General features: G+C 42.5%; 1 protein-coding gene across 1 annotated transcript in view; it reads right to left on the bottom strand.

The window, feature by feature from the left end:
- Positions 1-26,359, bottom strand: part of LOC128657323 (zinc finger protein 484-like) — a 69,081-nt gene that overhangs the window by 6,309 nt on the left and 36,413 nt on the right. The window contains exon 8 of the mRNA XM_053711625.1: positions 19,642-19,749. Coding sequence (XP_053567600.1) covers positions 19,642-19,749 — 108 coding nt within the window. The remainder of the gene's footprint in view (positions 1-19,641; positions 19,750-26,359) is intronic.

Genomic DNA, 26,359 nt, shown 5'->3' with positions numbered 1-26,359 from the left:
GAAATTTTTACAGTGTGTGGAAGGGACTAAAGCAACATTGCACCCACTTGCAAATGGATGATTAACCCCTTAGGCCCCAAACCGGATTTAAAAACGTTAAAAAACGTTACAAGACAGTTAAGCACCCTGCCACAGCTCTGCTGAGGCTCCTACCTGCCCTCAAGTACGATTTTGTGCAGAAATAAACCCCTTATAATGGTCCTCAGGTGCCAGAGGACTCCTCTAGGAATGCTGGATGTCTCAGTCTGAATTAAAACCGCGCATTTAGAGCGCTAAAATAGGCCCCTCCCACCATGTAGTGGATGCCAGAGGGGCCTTAAGAAAATACTCCTAGGAGTATCTGATTAGCCATGTGGAAACTAGGCCCCAAATAAAGAGTTATCTCCCTCAGAGAAAAAAGTCCTATTTTTGAATTCATGTAAACGTTTAACTGTCACTAAGTAATAAGAGTATTACCCTGTTTTGTAAGCATGATCCCAGTTGCTGTTAAATCACTGCATCAGGCTTACCTCAAATACACAAGGCTCTGTCAGCATTTTCTAGAACTCATTCATCTCTCTAGAAATAAATATACTGAACATACCTCAAAGTAGGTAATCTGCAGACCGTTCCCCCAACTGAAGTTGTCCCATACTCTTCAGTTATGTGTGAGAACAGCAATGGACCTTAGTTACAAACCGCTAAGATCATCAACCTCCAGGCAGAATTCTTCTTCTAATTTCTGCCTGAGAGTAAAACCGTACAACGCAGGTACTGTTTAAAAATAACAAACTTTTGATTGAAGGTAAAACTACACTAAGTCACCACATATCTCTTGATATTTCCTATCTTGTCGAGAGCTGCAAGAGAATGACTGGGGTTGGCAGTTAGGGGAGGAGCTATATAGACAGCTCTGCTGTGGGTGTCCTCTTGCAGCTTCCTGTTGGGAAGGAGAATATCCCACAAGTAATGGATGAACCCGTGGACTGGATACACCTTACAAGAGAAAACAGACTTTTTCTAAATTTGACCCCCAAAATCTGTTACACATCTACAACCACCAAAAAACACCCATGCTAAATAGTTTCTAAATTTTATCCTGAGTTTAGAAATACCCAATGTTTAAACGTTCTTTGCTTTTTTTGCAAGTTATAGGGCAATAAATACAAGTAGCACTTTGCTATTTCCAAACCACTTTTTTTCAAAATAAGCGCTAGTTACATTGGGACACTGATATCTTTCATAAAGATAAAGCCAGCATATGGCGAAATGCGCATCAGGCGCTTAATTTAGAGCTCTGCAGCCTTACCGACGTTCTTAGCGCTATACTCTGTACCTTATCCTAATTGTTCTATTGGAAGTTCTGCTGCAATACACACCGCTCCAGCATTGCACCAGCTTAGTATAATTGTTGTGGGGCTTGTCCTCTTTCTAGATTTAGTTTCCAGTGCAATCCGTGAGCATATAATGGTGTTTTTGCAGCAGACTATCTTCCTCCTTTCTATATAAGTTTACTTATGGTTACATTGTATGCAGCTACGTCTTTAAGGATACTTTCCTAGGCTTGCCAGCTCTACTGTACCACAATACAGTCTTTTAATACACCACACAGGTAGTTATTACTACTTTTTTAAATTATACAATTAAATGTTAAGTTTTATTTCATACCCACTGCATATTACCTCACTGTTCTACATTCTTATTCATTGATATATAAGAGTGCTCTGGTTTATCCATTACCTTTTTGTTTGTTTTTTCTATCTTTCAGGAATCCCTGAATATCCCTTGACATGTATATATATTTTTTTAGAAGACAACCCAAAGTATTGATCTAGGCCCATTTTGGTATATTTCATGCCACCATTTCACCGCCAAATGCGATCAAATAAAAAAAATTGTTCACTTTTTCCCAAACTTTAGGTTTCTCACTGAAATTATTTACAAACAACTTGTGCAATTATGGCATAAATGGTTGTAAATGCTTCTCTGGGATCCCCTTTGTTCAGAAATAGCAGACATATATGACTTTGGGGTTGCTTTTTGGAAATTAGAAGGCCGCTAAATGCCACTAAATTAGGGAGCATGTAGGGAGCTTCTAGGGTTAATTTTAGCTTTAGTGTAGTGTAGTAGACAACCCCAAGTATTAATCTAGGCCCATTTTGGTATATTTCATACCACCATTTCCCCGCTAAATGCGATCAAATAAAAAAAAAACGTAAAATTTTTCATAATTTTAGGTTTCTCACTGAAATTATTTACAAACAACTTTTGCAAGTATGGCATAAATGATTGTAAATGATTCTCTGGGATCCCCTTTGTTCAGAAATAGACATATATAGCTTTGGCGTTGCTTTTTGGTAATTATAAGGCCGCTAAATGCCGCTGCGCACCACACATGTATTATGCCCAGCAGTGACAGGGTTAATTAGGTAGCTTGTAGGGAGCTTGCAGGGTTAATTTTAGCTTTAGCGTAGAGATCAGCCTCCCACCCGACACATCACACCCCAGGATCCCTCCCAAACAGCTCTCTTCCCTCCCCATCCCACAATTGTCCCCACCATCTTAAGCACTGGCAGAAAGTCTACCAGTACTAAAATAAAAGGTATATTTAAAAATAAAAATTTGTATAGCATATTTACATATGCTGCTGTGTAGGATCCCAACCAGCTCTCTAACCCTCCCCCTCTACCTTACTGGGAGCCATCTTGGGTACTGGCAGCTGTCTGTCAGTACCCAGTTTAGAATAAAATTAAAAAAAAAAAAAATTCTGTAGTGTAGCTTCCACCCCATAGACCATCCCCCACCCCCTCCCAGATCCCTTACAAATATCATTTTGTGTTGTCCCCCCCCCCCTTTCTCCCACTTGATCCACATTTTTCTGTAGTGTAGCGGTTCCCACCCGCTCCCTCCCCATGCACGCGCCCGCCCGCCGCCCATGCCCCGATAACCCCCCCTCTCTCTTCAGTCATCCATCGATGGCCGCCCTCCCACGTTGGCTCCCACCCACCAACGATTGCGGGCATCGATGCCGGTGCAGAAAGGGCCACAGAGTGGCTCTCTCTGCATCGGATGGGGGAAATTTTTTTATTGCAGGATGCCGTGAATAACCAGAAAGCAGCTGGAAGCGATCAGGATCGCTTCCAGACGCTTTAATCCCCAACGTCATACAGGGTACGTCCCTGGTCTTTAAAGACCAGTTTGTGCAAGACGTACCCTGTACGATGTACAATGTGAGTGATAAATATAAACAGTAAAACAATACTATGGAACAGATCTAATATTTTGAAATTTCCAGCTAAGCCGTCTGTACCCTCTGTAGGGCAGTGCCATGTAACCTAGGTTGTACTTGCTCTCTACAGTGCATGAGCAAACAATTAATTTAATAGAATCACTGCTGGTTACCTGTGTGAGCTGTCACAGTGGCGCCTAGCAACCAGTAAAAGAGGAGACTTGTTTGTGCACATAGCTTTTCTTGGCGCATGCACTCTGCAATGCCTGTGACACTTGCATATGGATGAGCAGGAACAAGTTATCAGAGGATAAATGTTTTAAAATAACAAGGTACTTTGATGAAGAATTTGGTTATAACATAATATCATATGCACAATTGTTTCAGAAACTTGCAAGTTACTCTTCTTGAGTTATGTGGTTGTTACTGAATAATATCCTTATAAAACACTGTTGCAATCCATACTCACAGCACTGATTTAAACAATGTATTTAATATACATAAGTAATGAAGAGGATAATGAACTGATCCCACTTACTTACAGTAGTTCGTTAAGCCTTTGGTTGCCCAGAACATCCCACAGCAGTGACACAACCCCTGCTTGCCCTAACCCAAATGGACAATGAAGAATTCAAATCACAGCTGTGATTTAATCCTCTAATTTTCTGGAACACACAAAGCAATAAACTGACCTTTAATTGTGAGTCAGTGACAAATGCTACAAGAGATGGAAGAAGGAAGAGAGTATGTCTGCTACAAGAAGACACAGAGCGCAATTGGATTTGACTGTCTGGGTGAATTGCAGCTGATGGGCTTATTGTTTTGCCTTTTTTCATATCTATTGTTCTAAGTGAGTCTGTGAGTGTTTGTCATAAAAAAAGCTGTGTACTGTATTATGAATAGTTAGCCGAGTAGTGTCACAGACTAATTATATTCATTGTGTGCTTGGGAAACTTCCATCTAGTGCTCTTGAAAATGGATAACATTATAGCAAAACTGCTGCCATATAGTGCTCCAGAAATGGGCAGGCATCTAAGCGTATGTCCCTGCTTTTAAACAAAAGATACCAAGAAAAAAATTAATAAAAGATTTAAATTATAAATAGTTTTTTAAAATTGTATTCTCCATCTGAATCAAGAAAGACAAATGTAGGTTCCATGTCCCTTTAAAAGGTAAAAAGGAAAAGGAAGATCAGAGACAGGATAACAGAAAAACAAGATGCACAAAACAAAAAGAGAGACAGTTATAACATAGTAACATAGTAGATGAGGTTGAAAAAAAGACCGAAGTCCATCAAGTTCAACCAATAAAAATATAATATACTTACAAAAAAGCTCCAGTTGAGCTTAAATTAATCCCATTAAAAGGTGACCCATTTTACACAAGCAATCATATGCATGAATTCTGTTTCTAGCCAGAAATGTATCCAAACCATTTTAAATGTATCTAAGGTATTGGCATTCACTACCTCCTTTGGTAATGAGTTCTACAATTGTATTGCTCTTACAGTGAAAAAAACTTTTCTGTTGCAGGAGATTACATTTTCTTTCATCCAGCCTTAAATTGTAATCTCTATTCCAAGAAAATTGTTTGTGACAAAACAGAGCTTCTGCCATCTCTGTATATGGTCCTTGAATATATTTATATAAAGTAACCATGTCACCTCTTAAGCGCCTTTTTTCTAGAGAAAACAGACCCAGTTTAGCTAACCTCTCCTCATAGCTTAAATTCTCCATTCCCCTTATTAGCTTTGTGGCCCTTCTCTAAACTTTAAGGTCCGCAATGTTGTTTTCTGAGATTGGTCCCCAGAACTGCACTCCTTACTCAAGGTGAGGTCTTACCAGGGATTTATATAGTGACAGGATTATGCTTTGCTCCCTTGAATCAATGCCTCTTAATACATGCTAGTATCTTATTGTGACGAACTCTGGCTACCATGACTGGGTAACTCTGCCAAAAGGGTCCTTCCTGTACCTGGAACTTGTAGCTATAGAGTGGAGAAAGTGATTCTAGCAAGAATCCACCCTAATAACCAGACAAGACCAGTATTAAGGTGAAACACAAACAGACTTATATACACATTCTTTACCTGATCCCGCCATTCCCGCCCCTCCAGACAAGCTGGCGTCTCCATATGAGCAACAGTAACTTAGGGATCCCACAATAGCTAGGTCGTAGTTTCAAGGTGATCCGGAAAGAGCAGCGGCTATTCCAGGGTGTCGTTAAAGAGCTCCTGGTCCCCAGATGCCACAGTACAAAAAGCGATATGATCCGTTACTGGGGACCAGAGCGGCAGCCTAGCAAAAGTACTCAGGAACAGTCTAAGGTGGGGGGTGTCCAAAACCCCCGGTTCCAGAGTGAGCTCCCCCTCAGCAATCACCCAAACCCATGTCCATCAAAGGCATAAAAAGTCCCCAAAATAGCGCAGCTCTGGGGCAAAGGGCCTCTGGAGCGAGCTGGGATAAAGTTCAGTGGGGATCCCTAGCAAACCCAGCTGGCGAGTAGTTCCACAAGCCCGGCTTGACAGAAAGGGGCCAGAGATCAGCTCTTTCAGTGATAAAGTACAAGCAGTGTAGAAACAATGAAAGGGGGCCGGGGCACAGAGAAATCTATTATTGAGGGAGGGTGGCTTTGGCAGCTTGGTATCTGTGACAGTGCTCCCCCTTTAAAGTCAGGCACACCCGGCTAGAGCCTGACGGGTCGGCTTGGGGCTGCCCGGTGATGCTATTCCAGTTCAGTTTGCTGGAAGAGGCCATCTGCATTGCTGTTACTCTTTCCTAGCCGATTCTGAAGGACCTTCCGTATAGGTATGGCTGCAGTTTCTTGAGAGCCCACACAATTGCCAAGCATTCTTTCTTCACTGTCGCGTAGCCTACTTCCTGAGGTAGTAATTTTCTGCTGATGTAGTCTACAGGGTGTTCATGGCCCTCCTCATCTACCTGGCTCAGCACTGCTCCCAACCCAAACATGAAAGCATCTGTATTAACACAAAAATGTTTGGATGTGTTAGGAGCGGCCAGGATAGGGGCAGAGACTAGTGTTGTCTTCAGTCGCTGGAAGGCCGTCTCGCACTCGGGGGGACCACAGGACTTGCCGGGGTAAGTGTTTTCGGGTCAGGTCGGTCAGGGGTTTGGACAGGGTGCTATAGTTGGGGACAAACTTATGGTAGTACCCTGCTGTACCAAGAAAGGCTAAAACTTGGGTTTTGGTCTTAGGGGTCGGCCAGTTAGAGACTTCCTCAATATTGGCCGGCTCCAGCCTCTGCTTTCCGCAGCCCACTTGGTGCCCAAGGTACTGGAACTCCAAGTACCCTACTGTGCACTTGTCTAGCTTTAGAATCACCCCAGCAGCCCTGATGCGATCCAAAACAGTGCCTAGGTGGAATAAGTGTTCTTCCCAGGTATCACTGAAGATCGCAATGTCATCCAGGTATACACAGACATAATCCTGGAGACCATGTAGGAGGCGATCTACCATCCTCTGGAATGTCGCGGGAGCATTCTTCATCCCAAACATAATGACTTTGAACTGGAACAGGCCGAATGGAGTGTTGAATGCTGACTTCGGAATAGATTCCAGGTCCACTGGAATCTGTCAGTAACTCTTGCAGAGATCTAATGTCGTTAGGAAGTTACCCTGGGCGATGCGGTCTAATAGGTCATCTACCCGAGGCATGGGATAGGCGTCAGTCATTAAGCCTATGGTAATCTAAACAGAAGTGGGTTGTGCCGTCCCACTTGGGCACAAGAACAACCGGGGATGCCCAGGGGCTGTTAGATGGCTCGATAACTCCAGTATCGAGCATCTCCCTAATTTCGCAGCACATGCCTTCCCTAACCGACTCGGGGACCTGGTATGTTGGCTGCCACAAGGGTGCCTGTCCCAGGGTTTCCACCTGGTGCACCGCTATTGTCATATATCCAGGGTCCGTGGAGAACATGCCCTGCCATCTCTCTAGCACCTGTTTAGCTGCGCCTTCCCTAGCCACTCATCTAGCCTTATGTCTCCTATGCCTGCTGGTTCCCTACTCCGCCCCGGGTAGCTCTGGCATGGGGAGACTCTCAGAGTCCTCCATGGCTGGAGCGCTTATGGCGGCTACCTCCTCTGGCTTCTCCTGGTAGGCCTTCAGCATAATCACATGAAAGGTCCCGCAAACTCGTTCATCTGAACATTTGGCGATCAGGTAGGTAGTATCAAAAAGCTGCTCTATCACTCGGCAGGGTCCCTGCCAAGAAGCCTGCAGCTTGTCTGTCTTGGTCGGTTTTAGGGCAAGAACCTTCTGCCCCACTTCTAGGTTACGAGCATTATGGTCGTACCACAGCTTCTTCCTACCTTCGGCGATCTGAAGGTTCTCTTGCACTCTGGCGAGGTCCTTCAGTTTGTTCCTGAACTCCAGGGCGTACCCTACAATGGAGGGTCCCTCCTCCCCTACTGATCCTTCCCAGTGGGCTCTGAGTAGGTCTAGGGGCCCCCTCACCCTCCGGCCATACACTAACTCAAAGGGAGAGAACCCGGTAGATTCCTGGGGCACCTCCTGGTAAGAAAATAGGAGGTGCGGCAAGTTTCTCTCCCAGTCCATGTGAGAGGCTGAGATCGTCCAAAGCAACTGCTTCAGTGTCCCGTTAAACCTCTCGCATAACCCGTTGGTCTGGGGATTGTATGGAGATCTTGGCAGGGGTCTTACCCTGCAAAGCCTGCACAGCTGCTGGGTGAGCTCAGCAGTAAACCGAGTCCCTTGGTCTGAGATCTCCCAGGCGAAACCCACACTGGCAAAGATCCCGAGCTACGGCCTCTGCCTGGATGTTGGCAAGGGGGATTGCCTCCAGGTATCGGGTAGCGTAGTCTACAACCGTCAGAATATATCTATTCCCCGAGGGACTGGGATGGGGCAATGGGCTGACAATGTCAACAGCTATCTTGCTAAACAGTTCGTCGATGATAGGGAGGGGTTGTAGAGAGGCTTTAGAGTGGTTACCGGTCTTCCCTATTCTCTGACAAATATTGGAGGTCAGGCAGTACTGCCCAACATCTCTCGTAATCCTGGGCCAGGAGGAGGTCTGGGTCAGTCTGTGGCGGGTCCTGGTAATCCCTAGATGTCCTGCCAGGGGAATTTCATGTCTGATGCGCAATGGGTCGTACCGATACTTTTGAGGTACCACCAACTGTCGCTTGGGCATCTGCTTGCTCCCACCACCCTCGGTAATCCCGTACAGAAGTCCACTGTCCCACTGAAAGTGGTCCCCTCCTAACCCTCCTGGTTCGGTCCCCGCCTGGGCTCTGTAGGGAGATAATGTCTGGTTGTTTAATGTCTCCTGGGCAAAGTCAGAGGGGGAAGCCCAGGAGACAGGGAGGGGGGGGGGCGGTCGGGGTAGTAGTCAGGTGGAGGTGGCTTACCTGGGTCCCAGGGTCGAGTGCAGCAGCTTGGAGCCTGGCTTGTTGGTGGGTGGTGACTGGGCAAGTATCCGTGGGGCCATCCATAACAAAGGAGGATGCGAGATGCCCCAAGTAATTTCCCAACAAGACTTCTGCCGGCAAATGGGCCATGACTCCCACTTCGACAGCACGGGAGCCGGAACCCCAATCTAGGTGAACCCGTGCTGTAGGGATCCGGAGTACTTCCAGCCACACAAACTGTAATGGATTTCCTTGTCTGTCCGAACTGGTGACCAGGTGTGGCTGGACAAGAATAATGGTGGCTCCGCTGGCCCTTAGTCCTTGGGTCTGCCGGCCATTGATCCATACTGGCTGGCTATAGTGTAGCCTACTGTCGCCAGCAATGGGTCTACCTCATGCAGAACCCCAAATTCAAAAGCGGTGATGTCCGCTGAGCTCCCTGACTCAAAGCAGTGAACCGCTCCTCTGGAAACCCCAGCTGGTGCTCTGGTCCAGTTGGGGTGGGGCAGACTCTTTGGACAATTGGACTACACATGGCCCACTTGATCACACCCGTAGCACCGGATTCCTGTCTTCCGGGCGGACTGGGCCCAAAATAGCATAGTGGAGCAGGGGGATGCTGGTCGGTCACTAGAGGCCGAGGAAGTGCAGGAGTAAAGCAGGCTGTTGGACGGGGTTCGGGTCAAACCGTGCATCCAAGAATTGGTCTACCAGGACGGCAGCTTGATTCCCTGTCTCAAGTTTCCGATTCCCTGACCCATTCTCATACCTCTGGCGGGGAATGGTCAAAAAAATGCTTCCGAAGGATGAGCTGGGAGGCTTGGGCCAGGGTGGTCCCTTGGAAACCTGAAAACCAATAGTCCAGGGAGTGGGTGAACTGGTGAGTTCATTCTGTAAAGGGTTTCCCCTCTCTCCTCCTCAGGCTCCGGAACTACAGACAGTAAGCCTCAGGGGTGATGACATACCTAGCCAAGATGTGCTCCTTCACCTGCTCATAGTTCCGCTTGTCTTCTAGGGGAATTGCCTTGAACGCATCCAAGTTACTCCCCAACAGCTTCCCAATCAGGAGGGTAACCCTGTCTGCATCATCGATGCCCTGCAGCTCGAATTGAGATTGAGTCTCGAATACCTGCAGGTATCGATCGATCTCCTCCTCTCCGTCTTTAAAGGCACAGAAATCCTCATGGGGTAGCAGGCCTCCGGTCGGCGGTGCGGATCCTCCCCATAGCTTTCTGGACCTCTAGCATTTTGAGGCGTGTAGTGTCAGCAATGATCTTCGTTATGATCTCCTGGGGTGGGGTGGTCCCATAGAGCACCAGCCGCCACTGGATCTCCCTCTGGACCTCGGACATCTCAGCCCCCCAAGTTGAGGGTTCGCTGTCCCGGTCACTGTCCCGGCTGCTGGGCTCACTAGCCTGATTGCTGGTCATTTGTCCATGAACTTACAGCAAATCTTTAAGTGTACTTCTTTTAAGCCCGGAGTATCGCTGCTCCATCCGAAGGGGCCCTAGTGGTGGTTTGGATGTTCTAGGTACAAGAAAGCATCCCACCGCTGCCAACCAGTTATGATGGACTCCGGCTACCCCGACCGGGTAGCTCTGCCAAAAGGGTCGTTCCTGTACCTGGAACTTGTAGCTATAGAGCAGAGAAAGTGAATCTAGCAAGAGCCCACCCTAATAGCCAGAAAAGACTAGTATTAAGGTGAAACAGGAACAAACTTTATTGAGTAAACCACACAGCTCTTGATAAGAGCCTTATCTGATCCCCCCATTAGCGCCACCCTACAGACAGGCTGGTGGCTCCATATGAATAACAGTAACTTAGGGATCCCACAATAGCTAAGTCGTAGTTTCGGTGTGATCCTGAGGGAGCCACGGCCATTCCAGGGCGTCATTATTCCCCAGATGCCACAGTCCAAAAAGCGACATGATTCGTTACTGTGGACCGGAGCGGCAGCCTGGCAAAGGTACTCAGGAGTTGCACAAGCCCGGCTTGTCGGGAAGGTGCCAAGACCAGAGATCAGCTTTTTCAGTGATAAAGTACAAGCAGTGTAGAAACAAGTGAAAGGGGGTCAGACACAGAGTAATCCAATATCTAGGGAGGGTGGCCTTGGCAGCTTGGTATCCGTGAAACTTATTAGCCTTAGAAGCCACTGCCCTGCATTGTGCACCCATATTTAGTTTGTTATCTATTACTACTCCCAAATCAATTTCCTCCTCTCGTCCCATTTAAATAATACATTGCCTGCTTATTTCTACTTTGAAAATGTAGACCCTTGCATTTTCCCGTATTAAATCTCATTTTCCATTTACCTGCCTATACTTCTAATTTTTGCAGAACCCCTTATAACACTAGTTAATCCTGCTTTGACCTAAAGACCTTACACAACTTTGTATCATCTGCAAAAATACAGATGTTGCTATTTAAGCCTTGCTCAAAGCCATTAATTAAAATATTAAAAAAACAAGGCCCTGTACTGGTCCCTGGGGGACTTTACTGATTGTATACATACAATCTATCTATGCCTGCATATAGAAGAAATAAGAATGTGAAAGCTTGTTTGGTAAGTGTAGATAAAAGAAGCAGTAAGATACATTTTTAACAAAAAGCTTCAAGTGATAGGAGGGCATAGACATGTAGCCCCCCTAATGGGCTACATGTCTATGCCCTCCTATCACTTGAAGCTTTTGTTTTTATGTGAGTGTTAATAAACCTTGTGTTTTACATAAGCCAAGTGTTAGCACCTTACTTTTATCCCTATCGCTCTTTGGGGTGAACTGCATTCAGTACTCCATATGGGTACTGCATCTGGTGTTCCTGAGTGTTACCGGCTGCCTGGGTTAGCTGATAAACCCTGAGTTATTAGCCTGCTACCACAAGCACACAAGGGTGCTTCAGCTAAATTTGAGTATCCATTTGGCTTTCTATTCAGTGTGGGATTTGTTGCATCTCTGATCTACACATGAGGTGCCCCTTTGTCTTTTGTATTCATGTCTAGAGCTTGATCGAGAGTGATCTGCAAGAAGGAGAGCAGCCCTGTATCTGGAAATTATGGATTAACCGTTTTGTGAGATAAGAATATCTCTGACCTGTCCACTCATATATTGGACTTGTACTGTAGTTGCAATATTTTATATTACTTTTTATGCATTTGAGATTGATCTGATGCATTTGTGATTGATTATATGTTATTTATTTTAATTTATTTTGTGTTTTTTTTTTTACTTTTAGATGATCATATATTCATTTATGTAGCAGAGAGCTTGGTTAATTTTCCTTGGATGTAGCATCTTTTGTACATGAGAAGGGACGTAAGGCCTTGCAACTTTTTCTGTAAAAAATTTCTAATTATGGCCCTGATACAACCGTCTTTTTATTAAAGCCAATGGAGTATCAGTAGAATCTCAATTTTTTTCATGTATGACCGAAAATACTATTGTCCTAGAAGTGGAATGGCTATGGGGGCCAAGTTAGCCCCCTCTTATGCCAACCTTTATTTAGGCTGGTGGGACCTTTTCCACATCTTTGGAGATACTAATCCCTTTCGGGCAGAACATTGTATATTTTGGCAGATATATTAACAATCTGTTTCTTATTTGAGAAAGATGGTGACATTGTCAATCATTTTTGTGACTATATATCTAACAATGATTTAAAAATTGAAAGTTTACACTAGAACTGAACGCTATATCACTGAATTTTTAGATGTTACTGTGCAGGTAGACAAGTGTTTGGAAGTACAAATATATTGTAAACCTACACCAGGTAATACTATTTTAGGTATAATCCATGTAATTCCTAGATCTTATTAAGTTTTTGTTCTAATCTAGAGGATTATGACAAACGTGCTCAGGATACAATACAAAGATTAGAGGTAAGGGGTTATGATAGTATTCTTTTACAGAATGTAAAACAAGTAGATGCAATTCCAAGGACTCAATTGTTAAAATATAAGGGCCAAACATTTATCAATTGTCGAGCTGACATTGCTGCAGACGGACAGCATACACTGTCTGCATTTAACATTGAACAAGCATTTCACCAGAAATAGATGTTATAAATGTGGCTCTTCTAGTACAGGGACCAGATTTTGTCTCATAACTTCTGGATAAAGAGTTTGAAATTAGGTTTTCTAACAACTGTAAAACAGATGATGTTGTGTATCGAACTATATGCTTAGGTTGTAATAAGTAATAAACAGGGGAAACGAAATGTGGCCTAGTTCATAGGCTACTTGAGAAAATCCGGAGTCTAAGATTACCATTGCCAGACATTAACATGAACTACATAATGCTGAGAGTTCTCTTTTAAAAGGTCCAAGGAATAGAGGTCATTCCTAGGTTTGTCAGAGGGGGGGGGGGGAGACAGAGACAGAAATCTAGAAGAATTTATTAATTTAAAGATACACCAGCCTCTGGGATTGAATTTACAAATGAATATTAAATAAATAAATTAGAGCATTTCCTTATTTTTGCATAACTTCTAGGGTATTGAGGTTATATTTTCATACAGCATCAATTATACTGATACCTAGGAGATACTCAGAATGTTATCTTCTATATTGCTTCCTGTTTTTGTTATTTAAAATGTAATTTTACTTGATACATGTATGACTTTTTACTTATTGGGGTATAACAATGAAAGGGTTAAAGTTTGATCATAACATCAGGTGAAAGTGGTTTGTATCAATTTGTATGGATCATACAGTATCAGGGAACAAGTGCTTTTTTTAAGAGATGTTGCCTATCTCCTCTCCTGGGACAATCAACCCTTTCAATGATTTGGAAATGTAGCTGGCTGATGTTATGTCCAGCTTCCAAAAAATGGAAGACAGGAGCATCCTTACTCTTGCTTTTTATATTCGATTTATGTTCTGTGATTCGCTCATATAATTAAAGCCACATGGGCATTTAATGAGCTATACAATGTAACTGGATCTGCAGATCAGAAATTGTCTGATCTTATATTTTATGCCCTTAGTAGGATGATAAAAGAATTCTCATTTAACCATAGAGTTGCAATATTTGCAATTAAGACAGGGGTAACAGCCATTTTTTTGAACACCAATGGTACTCTAAAAATGTATCTTACTGCTTCTTTTATCTGCATTTACCAAACAAGCTTTCACATTTTTATTTCTTCTATATGCAGGCATTGATAGATTGTATGTATACATACAGACATGACCAAGGACCTAGTTTGTTGTATTTTCCCTTTGGAGCATGCAAATACAATGAAGGTCCCTTTTTAATGAATATTAGGCTGGGATAAATGTTTAATTATTATCTCAGTTAAAACATAAATAGCAGAGTTTAAATAAATGAGTGCACATAATGTATTCGGGCAGTTTATGGTGGCACACACCAGGGTTCATTGCAGAGACCTATTATGTTTAGTAAAGTTTTCAGTAATACTGCTAAAGGACAATAAGGAAAATGTATCTGTTTGTACACAATAGAAGCATTTGCAAAAATGCTGATATTTCTGAAAGTAAATTAATAGTATTAAAAAAAGAAGAAAGAATAAGCAACTGGTATCTAAACAAAAAACAAAACAAATATGTGTTTAGGAAAACAAAATATGGGTTACTTTACACTAATGTAGTAAGAAAAGCCAACAGATTTTTAGGTGGATATGCAGATGTATTCGCAGTAGGGTGGATAAAAATCAATGGTTTAAAAAAAATAATTATAATAATAATTTATGCTTACCTGATAAATGGTTTTCTTTCCTGGCATGGAGAGTCCACAAATCCATTCAATTACTAGTGGGAATTCAACTCTTGGCCACCAGGAGGCGGCAAAGAACACCCCAGCAGAGCTGTTAAGTATCACTCCCACTTCTCATAAGCCCCCAGTCATTCAGCAGAAGGAATATGGAAAGAGAAGATGACACAAGGGTATAGAGGTGCCTGAGGTTTATACAAAAAAAAGCTGTCTTAAATCAAATTAAGGGGGGGTCGTGGACTCTCCATGTCAGGAAAGAAAATAATCAGGTAAGCATACATTTTGTTTTGTTTCCAATGGCATGTAGAGTCCACAAATCCATTCAATTACTAGTGGGAACCAATACCCAAGCTAGAGGATACAAAATGAAAGGGCGGAAGAACAAGACAGGCGGACCTAAACAGAAGGCACCACCGCTTGAAGTACTTTCCTCCCAAAAGAAGCCTCAGCCAAACAAACAAATTTGTAGAATTTGGAAAAGGTAAGCAACGAGGACCAAGTGGCCGCCTTGCAGATTTGCTCCACAGAAGCTTCATTTTTGAATGCCCAGGAAGCAGAGACAGCCTTAGTGTAATGAGCCGTAATTCTCTCAGGAGGCTGTTGTCTAGCTGTCTCATAGGCTAACCGGATAACAATTCTCAACCAGAGAGAAAGAGTAGAAGTGGCCTTCTGACCCTTACGCTTAACAGAGAAAACAACGAACAGGGCAGTAGATTGCTGAAAAACTTTAGTTGCTTTTAGATAAAATTTTAGAGCACGCACAACGTCCAGGTTATGCAACAGACATTCCTTCTGAGAAAAAGGATTGGGACAAAACGAAGGAACAACAATTTCCTGATTGATGTTGCGATCCGATACTACTCTGGGAAGAAATCCCAACTTAGTATGAAGGACCGCCTTATCCGCATGAAAAATAAGGTAAGGGGAATCACACTGCAGAGCCGAAAGCTCGTAAACTCTGCGAACAGAAGAAATAGCAAGGAGAAACAAAACTTTCCAGGATAACAACTTGATATCAACCAAATGCATAGGCTCAAGCGGAGCCTTCTGCAAAACTTTAAGAACAAGGTTAAGGCTCCAAGGAGGAGCAACAGGTTTAAACACAGGCCTGAACAAAAGAATGAATACCTGGCAGATCTGCCAGACGTTTGTGCAAAAGAATAGACAGTGCAGAAATCTGGCCCTTCAGAATACTGACTGACAAACCTTTCTCCAGGCCATCCTGAAGAAAGGACAAAATGCGGGTAACCCTCACCCGACTCCAAAAGAAACCATTCGATTTGCACCAATAAAAAGGTATTTACGCCATACCTTATGGTAAATATTGTGGGTAACATGTTTACGAGCCTGAAGCACAGTATCAAGGACCTTCTCAGAAAAACAACGCTGAGCCAAGACTAGGCGTTCAATCTCCAAGCAGTCAGCTTCAGAGAATCTATATTTGGGTGGAAGAAGGGACCCTGAAGTAGAAGGTCCTTCCTCAAAGGCAACCTCCAAGGGGGAAGAGATGACATCCTCACCAGATCCTGCGAGGCCAAGCAGGGGCTAATAGAATCACCAACGCTTTCTCCTGTTTGATACAAGCAATTACTCGAAGAAGGAGGGCAAATGGAGGGAACAGGTACACGAGACTGAAGTCCCAAGGAACCACCAGAGCATCGATCAGAGCTGCTTGAGGATCCCTTAATCTTGACCCGTACATTGGAAGCTTGGCATTTAGCCGAGACGCCATCAGATCCAACTCCGGAACCCCTCACCTGCGGGTTATCATTGTGAATACTTCCGGATAAAGGGCCCACTCACCGGGATGAAAAGTCTGCCTGCTCAGATAATCCACTTCCCAGTTGTCCACCCCTGGGATGTGGATGGCAGAGAGATGACAACCGTGAGACTCCGCCCACTGGAAAACGCGAGTCACCTCTTTTATAGCTAAGGAACTTCGAGTTCCTTCCTGGTGGTTGATATATGCCACCGAGGTGATGTTGTTGGACTGAAAAGTGATAAACCGGAGTAAACACAGTTGAGGCTAATATGTTAGAGCATTGAAGATTGCTCTCAACGCTAGGATATTTATTGGTAGAGAAGACTCCTCTCAAGTCCAAAGAGCCTGAGCCTTTAAAGAACCCCAGACGGCTCCCCAGCTCGACATTTGTAGTCACAATCTCCCAAGATGGTCTCAGGAAGCATGTGCCCTGAGGCAGATGATCCTGGGAGATCCACCAGGATAGAGAGTCTCTCGTCCGGGAGTCCAGAACTATCCTCAGAGAGGTCAGAGTGGTCTCCATTCCATTGTCTGAGCATGCATAACTGTAGAGGTCTCCGATGGAAAACGAGCAAAAGGAATAATGTCCATGGAAGCAACCATTAGACCAATTACCTCCATACACTGAGCCACTAATGAACGGATAGAGGACTGACGTGCGAGACAAGAAGCATGGCTTTTCAGACATCTGTCAGAAATATCTTTATGGACAGAGAGTCTATGACCGTTACCAAAAAGCATACCCTGGTGTCTGGTACTAGGGAACTCTTCTCCAGATTTCCCTTTCACCCGTGGGAATGTAGAATAGACAATAGTCAGACTGTATGGGATTTTGCTAAATGAAAAGATTGTGCTTCAACCAAGATATCGTCCAGGTATGGCGCCACCGCAATCCCCTGAGATCTGACCGCCGCCAAAAGGGTCCCTAGAACCTTTGTAAAGATCAGAGGAGCCATGGCAAAGCCAAAGGGAAGGGCAACAATTTGGAAGAGTTTGTCTAGAAAGTCTATGGTAGTCATAAACGGACCCTCCTGAACCAGGGATAGAATAGAACGTATAGTTTCCATTTGAAAGGAAGGAACCTTGAGAAATTTGTTGACACTTGAGGTCCAATATGGGTCGAAAAGTTCCTTCTTTCTTGGGAACCACAAAGAGGTTTGAATAGAATCCTTGACCCTGTTCCGCCAAAGGAACTGGTAAATCACTCCAAGAGAAGATAGCTCCTTTACGCAGTTTAAGAAGGCTTCTCTCTTCACCTAGTTTACAGATAACCTTGACAGGAAAAATCTGCCGCCCCGGGGGGGGGGGGGGGGGGCAGACTTGAACCCTATCCTGTATCCCTGAGATACTACTTCCACTTCCCAAGGATCTGGAACATCGCAAATTCCAATCCTGTTGGAAGAAGGACAGCCTGCCCCCTATTTGATCCAAGACTGGATCGGGTGCGGCCCCTTCATATTGACTTAGGCTCAGAGGAAGGTTTTTTGGATTGTTTCCCTTTATTCCAAGGTTGCTCTGTCTTGGAAGAGGAAGGATTTTGTCCCTTGAAGTTGCGCAAGGAACAAAAATTTGAATTCTGGCGACCCTTAGGTCTAGTCTTTTTGTCTTGAGGTAGGAAAGATCCCTTTCCACCAGTAACTTCAGAAATTATCTCGGCCAGGCCAGGACCAAATAAAGTCTTGCCTTTAAAATGTAAAGACAGAAGTTAGGACTTAGATGTTACATCCGCAAACCAAGATTTTAGCCACAGAGCTCTGCGAACTAGAATCACAAAGCTAACATTTTTAGCTCCCAGCTGGCATTACAGAAAAAAAGTAGTAGCCAGTTTTAGAGCCTTGATCCTATTCTGGATCTCCTCTATGGTAGACTACTCTGAAATTAGGTCGGACAAGGAGTCGCACCAATAAGAGGCTGCATCTGCAACCGTAGCAATGCTTGAAACTGGTTGTCATTGTAAATCCTGATGAATATACATCTTTAGGTAAGCTTCCAGCTTCTTATCCATAGAGTCATTGAAAGGAACTATCCTCAAGGGGGATAGTTGTTCTCTTGGCTAGAGTGGATATAGCGCTCTCTACCTTAGGCACCGTGCGCCATGAGTCACGCACAGAGTCAGCAACAGGAAACTTCATAAAAACAGGGGACGGGGAAAAAGGGATCCCCGGTTTCTCCCATTCCTGAGCTATAATGTCGGACATACGATCTGGAACTGGAAATACCTCTACAGATGTAGGTATGACATCAAACACTCCGTTAAGTTTATTAGACTTCTTAGGAGTCTCAGCGGCAGTAGAGTCGGAGTCCTCCAATGAAGCTAGGACCTCCTTCAAGAGTAAACGGAGGTGCTCCAGCTTAAATCTAAAATTAACCTCCTCTAGATCTGCTGTACTAGCAACAGCAGTCTCAGAGTCAGAGATCTCACCATTAGAAGCTACTGAGGAATGATCCTCCTTAGATAACAGAGAGGCTGACTAAGGCAGACTTAGCAGAGTCAGAACTCTTGGTATTAGATGAGTTCTTAGATTTCCTCTCTTACCAGCAATAGGAAAGGCTGATAAGGCTGCAGAAACCGCAGAAGTTATTTGAGCAGCTAAATCTCCTTGTAAATAAATACCCCCAGGGAACTTGTTGAGAGGAACCGCAGGGCACTGAATGTGAAACTGCTAAAGCTTGGGACGTTTGAGGAGAAAGCTGAGGCATGGTATGGACAACATTATCCTGAGAGACAGAAGGCCAACTAATTAAAGATTCATAAACCAAAAAACAAACAAAATATGTTGTATACACTCAAGAAAAATATCGTTAGGATCCCAGACGATTACTTAAAAAATAACTGGCACCTCTATCCCTCAGCTCTGCTGAGGACGTACTGCTCCGGTGACCAGCAGAAAATGTCTCACTAGCTGAAGTATTGAAGACTCGATCACAAGCTATAAAACACAGATCCTGGTCAGCTAACAACTTTTACAGCCTACTAAACACTCCGCTTTTCTCTCGGCTGACAGAGAAAGCCGTGGAGCGAAGCGTGGAGGACAGTCACGTGACCGCAACAGTTTAAAGTAATTAAGTATTCTTTTAGTTCAATAAAACTATTACATTTGTTGTTATTATTAAGGTAATAATTGTTCTCCTTCAAATAAACTACAGCTGAAACATTGATCAATATGAACCTATTAAACTGGATGTAATTCACCTCCCAATAATTTCATGTATTACAATGGTCTATCTATGGATTTCTAATTATGTTAGCAAGTGTTGCTAGTGAGGGAGAATGTAACACAGAGATATTACAGAACATGTCGGATATATTAAGGGATGTAAAAGTTCAGCCAAAAATATATTATTATTTTTTTTCTTTAATAATTTAGACTTGGATTTCATTTCTACATAAATTATATCACAATCACCTACAAATAACAGGGGCATTTTCATCTATGTGTTTAACTGAAAAGAGATGATAGCTCTAAAATCTCTCTCTCTCCCCTCCCTAATAAAATCCTCCCTGTGCCTAGTGGGGCAGATGATCTGTATCCCTCAGACACATCACTCACCTGTACTGATATTGTCACTGATTTCCTGCTTCACAGCTTCCAAATGACACTTTACATACAGATCATTTGTTTGTTCAGCATTAGGTGTGACTTCCGTCTTAACATCACCTGCATAGATCATGTAAATATTGTCACATTTCTTCTTTTTAGCACAGTGCAATGAAGTTGTAATATCAGACACACACATACACTCACCTGTACCCTGAATCCCAGATAGATTACACTCACCTGTGACCTGCGTCCCTCACATACACTCACTTGGTCCACGCACCCCTCAGACACATCATACAAGTAAACTCACTTGGATGCTGCATCCCTCAGTCACATCACATACACTCACTTGTGCCATGCACCCCTCATACACATCACAAATGTACACTCACCTGTACTCTGCATCCCTCAGACACATTACCCACATACTTAAAGGGACAGTCAAGTCCAAAAAAAAAGTTAATGTTTTAAATAGGGCATGTAATTTTAAACAACTTTCCAATTTACTTTTATCACCAATTTTGCTTTGTTCTCTTGGTATTCTTAGTTGAAAGCTAAACCTAGGAGGTTCATATGCTAATTTCTTAGACCTTGAAGGCTGCCTCTAATCTAAATGCACCACGAGAGAGCATTAGTTCACGTTTCATATAGATAACATTGAGCTCATGCACATGAATTAACCATGGAGACAGCTCTGATTGGCTAAAATGCAAGTCTGTCAAAAGAATTGAAATAAGGGGGCAGTCTGCTGAGGCTTAGATACAAGGTAATTACAGAGGTAAAATGTGTATAATTATAACTGTGTTGGTTATGCAAATCTGTGCAATTGGTAATTAAGGGATTATCTATCTTTTAAAACAACAAAAATTCTGGTGTTGACTGTCCCTTTAAAGTACACCCCTGTCTTCAGGTCTGTCGCCAACACAATAAAAGTTTCAACAATATATTTATAACTAAATTAAGTCATCATCATTACTGGACTAACACCTTCTGGCTAGTTGGCTTAAATAGTATATGTGTGTATACCTTAATACGCTCCAGTCCACGGGGAGTGAGAATCCCTAAAAGGCAGTCAATGCTATTCACCAAATGATCGTGCAATACAAGTGGCTGTAACAATCACAGAAAAAAGGGTTTCAATCTCCCCTTCTCTGAGTATATACAGACCAGCTCACCAGCCTGAATACAGGGGTATTTTTTAAAGGGACAGTCTAGTCCAAAATTAACTTTCATGATTCAGATAGAGCATGTAATTTTAAACAATTTTCCAATTTACTTTTATCACCAATTTTGCTTTGTTCTCTTGGTATTCTTAGTTGAAAGCTAAACCTAGGAGGTTCATATGCTAACTTCTAAGCCCTTGAAGGCCACCCCTTCTCTCAGGCCATTTTTACATTTTTCACCACTAGAGGGTGCTAGTTCATGTGTGTCATATAGATAACACTGTGCTCACGCACACGAAGTTCCAGTGAGCCAGTTTTGATTGTCTAAAATGGATGTCTGTCAAAAGAAATGAAATAAGGGGACAGCTTGCAGAGGCTTAGATACATGATAATCACTGAGGTAAAAGGTGTATTTATACAACTGTTGGTTATGCAAAACTAGGGTATGGGTAATAAAGGGATTATCTATCTTTTTAAACAATAAAAATTCTGGTGTAGACTGTCACTTTAAGTGTGGATTTTCAATACGGGTGTACAGGCATACCTTTTTTACCTCTGTGTAAGGCTGAAAAGCCCATTGTTTGCCGAAATTTTGGATAAAGGATTGGAGGATACATACACATAGTTGAATGTACATATTACTCTTTGAAAACAGTGGATGAGCGAGACAGTAACTTATATGAACTAGAAAGCATTTTATCATTGAATACGTAACAGCTTTCATTAAGCCAACTGCTTGAGGAAATGGAGATTTTATTAATTAAAGAGAAGAAAGCCAGCTGGGACATTGGGATACTGAGACAATACTATACCCTGGGCATGATCCCAAGGGGTTTAAGAATTAATAATTTCCCTACTTTTACTACAGAAGACCGTACCTTTACCAAAGACTGGAATGATACTCACAGATTGTTCTTTAAAATTGATCAAACTGATTATAATGTATAAAAAAGTACAATTAGATAACACTAAAACACAAATAAGTACAATACAACAGAAGATGTAACAATTGTAAAGATTACTCTACGTTTGATGCAATTTTACAAAAATCAGTAGCAGAAGCTAAAGACCTAAGTTTATTAGGGATCTTTCAGATTAGCAAAATAATACAGTATACATTTGGAACAGGAAACAGAGAAGCTTTGTCAGACATACAGGGTACCAAGGGGATAGTTCCTTTAATTTTAGGGTAAGGAATAGAAGGAGAAATGGAAATAGAAACACACAATCTAGGGATAAAGTGACAGTGGCCGTCTCTGAAAGTGAGGCAGAATCCCTAGGGGAGTAATCTGCATCAGGTGGTGATGAGGAGTTAAGTGAGTAATTCAATGTAAAGTAGAGTGTGACTCCCCCAACAGGGGTGTCTTTGGAGAGCGCAAGACCTAAACAGGGCGTTACACACATTGAACTCATATTAAAGAATACAGGTAGAGCATACCCTAACAGCAAATACACTGACAGTGCACAAAGGGAAGATTAAACTATGATGTTGGAGAAGCAAATTAATTGGATCAGGTTTTCCCCTTACCCAGAGAAATTTCAGAGGAGGGGGGAGAAGGGGCGGCACGACACCAGTGAGAGGGGAAATTAATATGTACGTATCCCATCCAGGTGCCCCTCAGAGCAGATATCCACTACGCATGAGTGTAATAATATTATCAAAACATCAATTGTTTGACATTGAGCATGGAGTACCAGTATTTAATCACCTTCCCAAGGTTCATAAATCTTTGATAAATGTAACTGGGAGACCGATAGTGAGTGGAATTGGTTCACTCACTGAGGCTCTATCGGGGTGGCTTGATGAGATTTTACACCCCCCTGGTTGAGTATTTATACTCATATTTAAGGGACACCAAAGAACTGCTAACATTGATGTCATATACTAATTGGGATAGAGACTCATGTTGGCTTACTATAGTTGTAAGAGCCCTATATTCATCTATTCGTCATGAACTTGGGCTAGAGGCAATAACATTCTTTTTGGAAAGACATCCAGGTTGGAGCCCTGCACATTGCAAAATTAATTTTGAGTGTAACACAATTTTTGCTGACCCATAATTATTTTTCATTTCAGGGTAAATTCTATCTCCAGAGATGTGGGACAGCAATGGGGGCCAGATTTGCGCCCTCATATGCCAACCTGTTCATGGGTTGGTGGGAGCTGTCCCACGTCTATGGAGATAGCAACCCCTTCAAGAGCAATACAGCCTTTTATAGGCGCTATATTGATGATCTTCTATTAATTTGGAAGGGTGATGAGGATTAAGCACAGCAATTTGTTAACCATCTAAATGATAATGAACTGGGAATCGGTTTTACTTCAGAGGTTTCGAAAGGTACAATAGACTATCTTGATGTGATGCTTACAGGCCTTAACACGGGCACTATTAAAACAGAATTATACAGGAAACCCATTTCTGGCAATTCTTTACGCAGTGTTCAGTGCAGTGGCGAAAGAATAATTTTTCTGTGTTAGGAGGACTTGCTTGAATATGGAAGACTTTAATGTACACGCAGATTGTTTAACCAGACAATTGACCTCTAAAAGCTTAAATACCTCTATGGTGGCCAATATGAGAGAACAATCTAAACCGATAAGAAGAGAAGATATTTTGAGAGGACACAAAAAAGATTAAAGTGAAGGTAAACTTTGATGAATGAAAGTGCCCCTGTTTTTAATAGTATTTTTAAAAAACGGGCTTTCATTCATCAAAGTTTACAAAGCAGCCGTTTTGATTAAAAACGTACCTCTTCTTTGCACAGCCAGAGCAGCTTCCTCTACACGGAGATCCTCTCTTCACACGTCATCAATGACTAATCCAGCTTGATTGGAGGAAGCTGAATTAGTCATTGATAATGTGTGAAGAGAGGATCTCCAGGTGGGGGAAGCTGCTCTGACTATGAAAAAAAACAAAGGTAAGTTTTTAATCAAAACGGCTGCCTTCTAAACTTTGATGAATGAAAGTGCCCCTGTTTTTAATTGTATTTTTTTTTTTTTAAAAAAGGCTTTCATTCAAAGTTTACCTTCACTTTAAGCCAGATACATGAAGGGGGTAACCTTTGTAACCAATTACAGTGAACAATAGGACTATTTGCTAAATAGTCAAAAAGCACCTGCCACTTCTAATGGCAGAGGATGATTTAGCATTAACAGTATCCAAGGGATGTAGGTTTTCATGTAGGAGAGCAAAAACCATAGGGAATATGGTCTCTCCAACAGAGCTCCCCAACATGAAACCCCAAGTGGGGCCCTGGCTATCTAGTAATGGGGTATACAAATGCAGTAACCATACCTGTAAGGCCTGTGAATTTTTTTTTTTTTTTTAAATGAAGTTTTATTAAGATATTGAATAAGACAACAAGGCAACAAATTTTCACAATCAAAAAGTACAATACAGGTTATTGTTATATATTATAAGTTGCAGTTACCAAAATTGTCCATTCTGTGAAAAGATAAGTAAACATAAGAAAGTATAATCATTACTTCAGTACCAAGGTGATAACTAATCCTTTCTCACAGTGTTGCTAAATTTTTACAATTTTTTAAGGATGAACATCACATAGTTGTCAGATTTAGTAAAAAGAAAGAGTATGGGTAATAGTAAAGGGTAAGTTAGAAGAAGAAATAAGGAAAAGCCATTGAGTAAGTGATGGGAAGGGGGGGGGAGGAGGGAGAAAAAAAAAAAAAAAAAAAAAAAAAAAAAAAAGACTGGGGGTGGGAAGAAAGAAATTTTAGACCATGACTATTTTTATATAGATTATATCTTTCTCTGCCATAGTGCTAAAATCATCTCAAAGACCTCTAGCTGGTGTGTTTTTAAATAGTGGTATCTCTCCAAGGAGAGAAGGTCAGCTACTGCTACCCTCCACTCATCTCTGGAGGGTGTCGTCATGGACTTCCAATGTTTAGGAATGAGCTTCTTAGCTGCGGTGAGCATGATTAGGAGTAGTGGTTGTTTACCCGTCCCCACCAACCCAGGGAGATCAAGGAATAAAATGGTGCTTGGGCTGTAAGGAACTACAATCCCAAGGATATCTGAAATCTCCGTAAGGACATTCGTCCAAAATCCCTGCAAGCTGGGACAGGACCACCAAATGTGGAGGAGAGAACCCTCTCCCCCACATCCCCTCCAGCATGTGTTACTAAGTGTAGGAAAGATCTTGTGCAATCGCGCTGGTGTCAAATACCACCGACACAGGAGTTTTAGGTGAATCTCCTGTATCGTCGCAGAGACCGATGATTTTTTAATTAGCCTGAAAGCTTGAAGCCAGGTCTCTTCTTCTATCTCATATCCCAATTCTTTTTTCCAGGAGTATGTGTAGGAAGGGAGGTCCACCGCCCCACAGTTGGGAATGATCTTGTAGAGTTTGGAAATTAGGTGTGTTGGGGGGATCGACGAGACACAGAGGTTCTCGAAGAGTGTGAGTTGTCTACCAAAGGTCTCCCTATGTTTATGGTGAGAGATAAAATGCATAAGTTGGTGGTAATGGAGCCATGAGGAGAAAATCTCCCCATGCGCTTTCTCCAGTTCAGAGCGTGTTTTTGTCCTATTATCAATGGTGAGAAAGGAGACTGATCCCTCTCTGAGGTGGTATGGTTGTAATTTAGTGAAGCCTAGACGACTATATGGGAGATCAGTATGTTCCAGGATAGGAGTGAGAGGGGAAACTATTGAGGATATATGTGTACTGGTAGATATTAATTTGTCCCATTCGGATAAAATCCCTGCTGTGATATGGAAGCTTTCAAGTATTTTTGGTCTCTTTTGTCTTGGCAACCACGCCAATGTAGCTACATTGTTAATTTTAAGAAGTTGCCTATCCATGAGTATCCATGCCTTGTCATTTGAGTTATGTGCCCATTCAACTATATGTTGGAGGGCTATGGCTTGTTTGTAAATTTGTAGACAAGGAACACTCAGTCCGCCATTGTCTCTAGGGAGATACATAGTTTTCCTAGGGATTCTGGGTCTGCCATCACTCCAGATATATTGTTCAAAGGCCCTTTGTAGTTGAGCTATGTATCCTTCAGGGAGTACAATAGGGAGGGTTTGAAATAAATATAAAATGCGAGGTAGGACATTCATTTTCAGAACACCTATTCTCCCTAACCACGAGAGCTTTTTGTTTTTCCATACCGAGAGGTCTCGGATTATTTCATTTTTGATATTATTATAGTTGAATTTAAATAAATCCTGAGGTGAAGGAGATAGATAAATGCCTAAATATTTCAGTCTATGCGGTGCAATGGGAATATTATAGTAGTTGCTTAAAGTTTGAATATGGGACGGATTGGTGTTAATATTTAGAATTTCAGATTTGGAAATGTTCAGTTGGAAATTGGAAATTTTGCTATATTTGTTCAATTCAGTGAGTAATGCAGGGATAGATGTTTCGGCATTTGTTAGAGAAAACAGTGCATCATCGGCATAAAGGGCCTGTTTATATTCGCTTTCCCCCACTACTATTCCCTTGATATCTCTGTTGTTTCTGACCTTTTGGGCTAAAACTTCGATGGACATAGCAAAAAGAAGTGGAGATAATGGGCATCCCTGCCGTGT

Source organism: Bombina bombina, chromosome 4 (genome assembly GCF_027579735.1).
Source record: "Bombina bombina isolate aBomBom1 chromosome 4, aBomBom1.pri, whole genome shotgun sequence".
Lineage (NCBI taxonomy): Eukaryota > Metazoa > Chordata > Amphibia > Anura > Bombinatoridae > Bombina > Bombina bombina.
The sequence above is the reverse complement of the archived record's forward strand: the minus strand, read 5'-3'. Positions and strand labels throughout refer to the sequence as shown.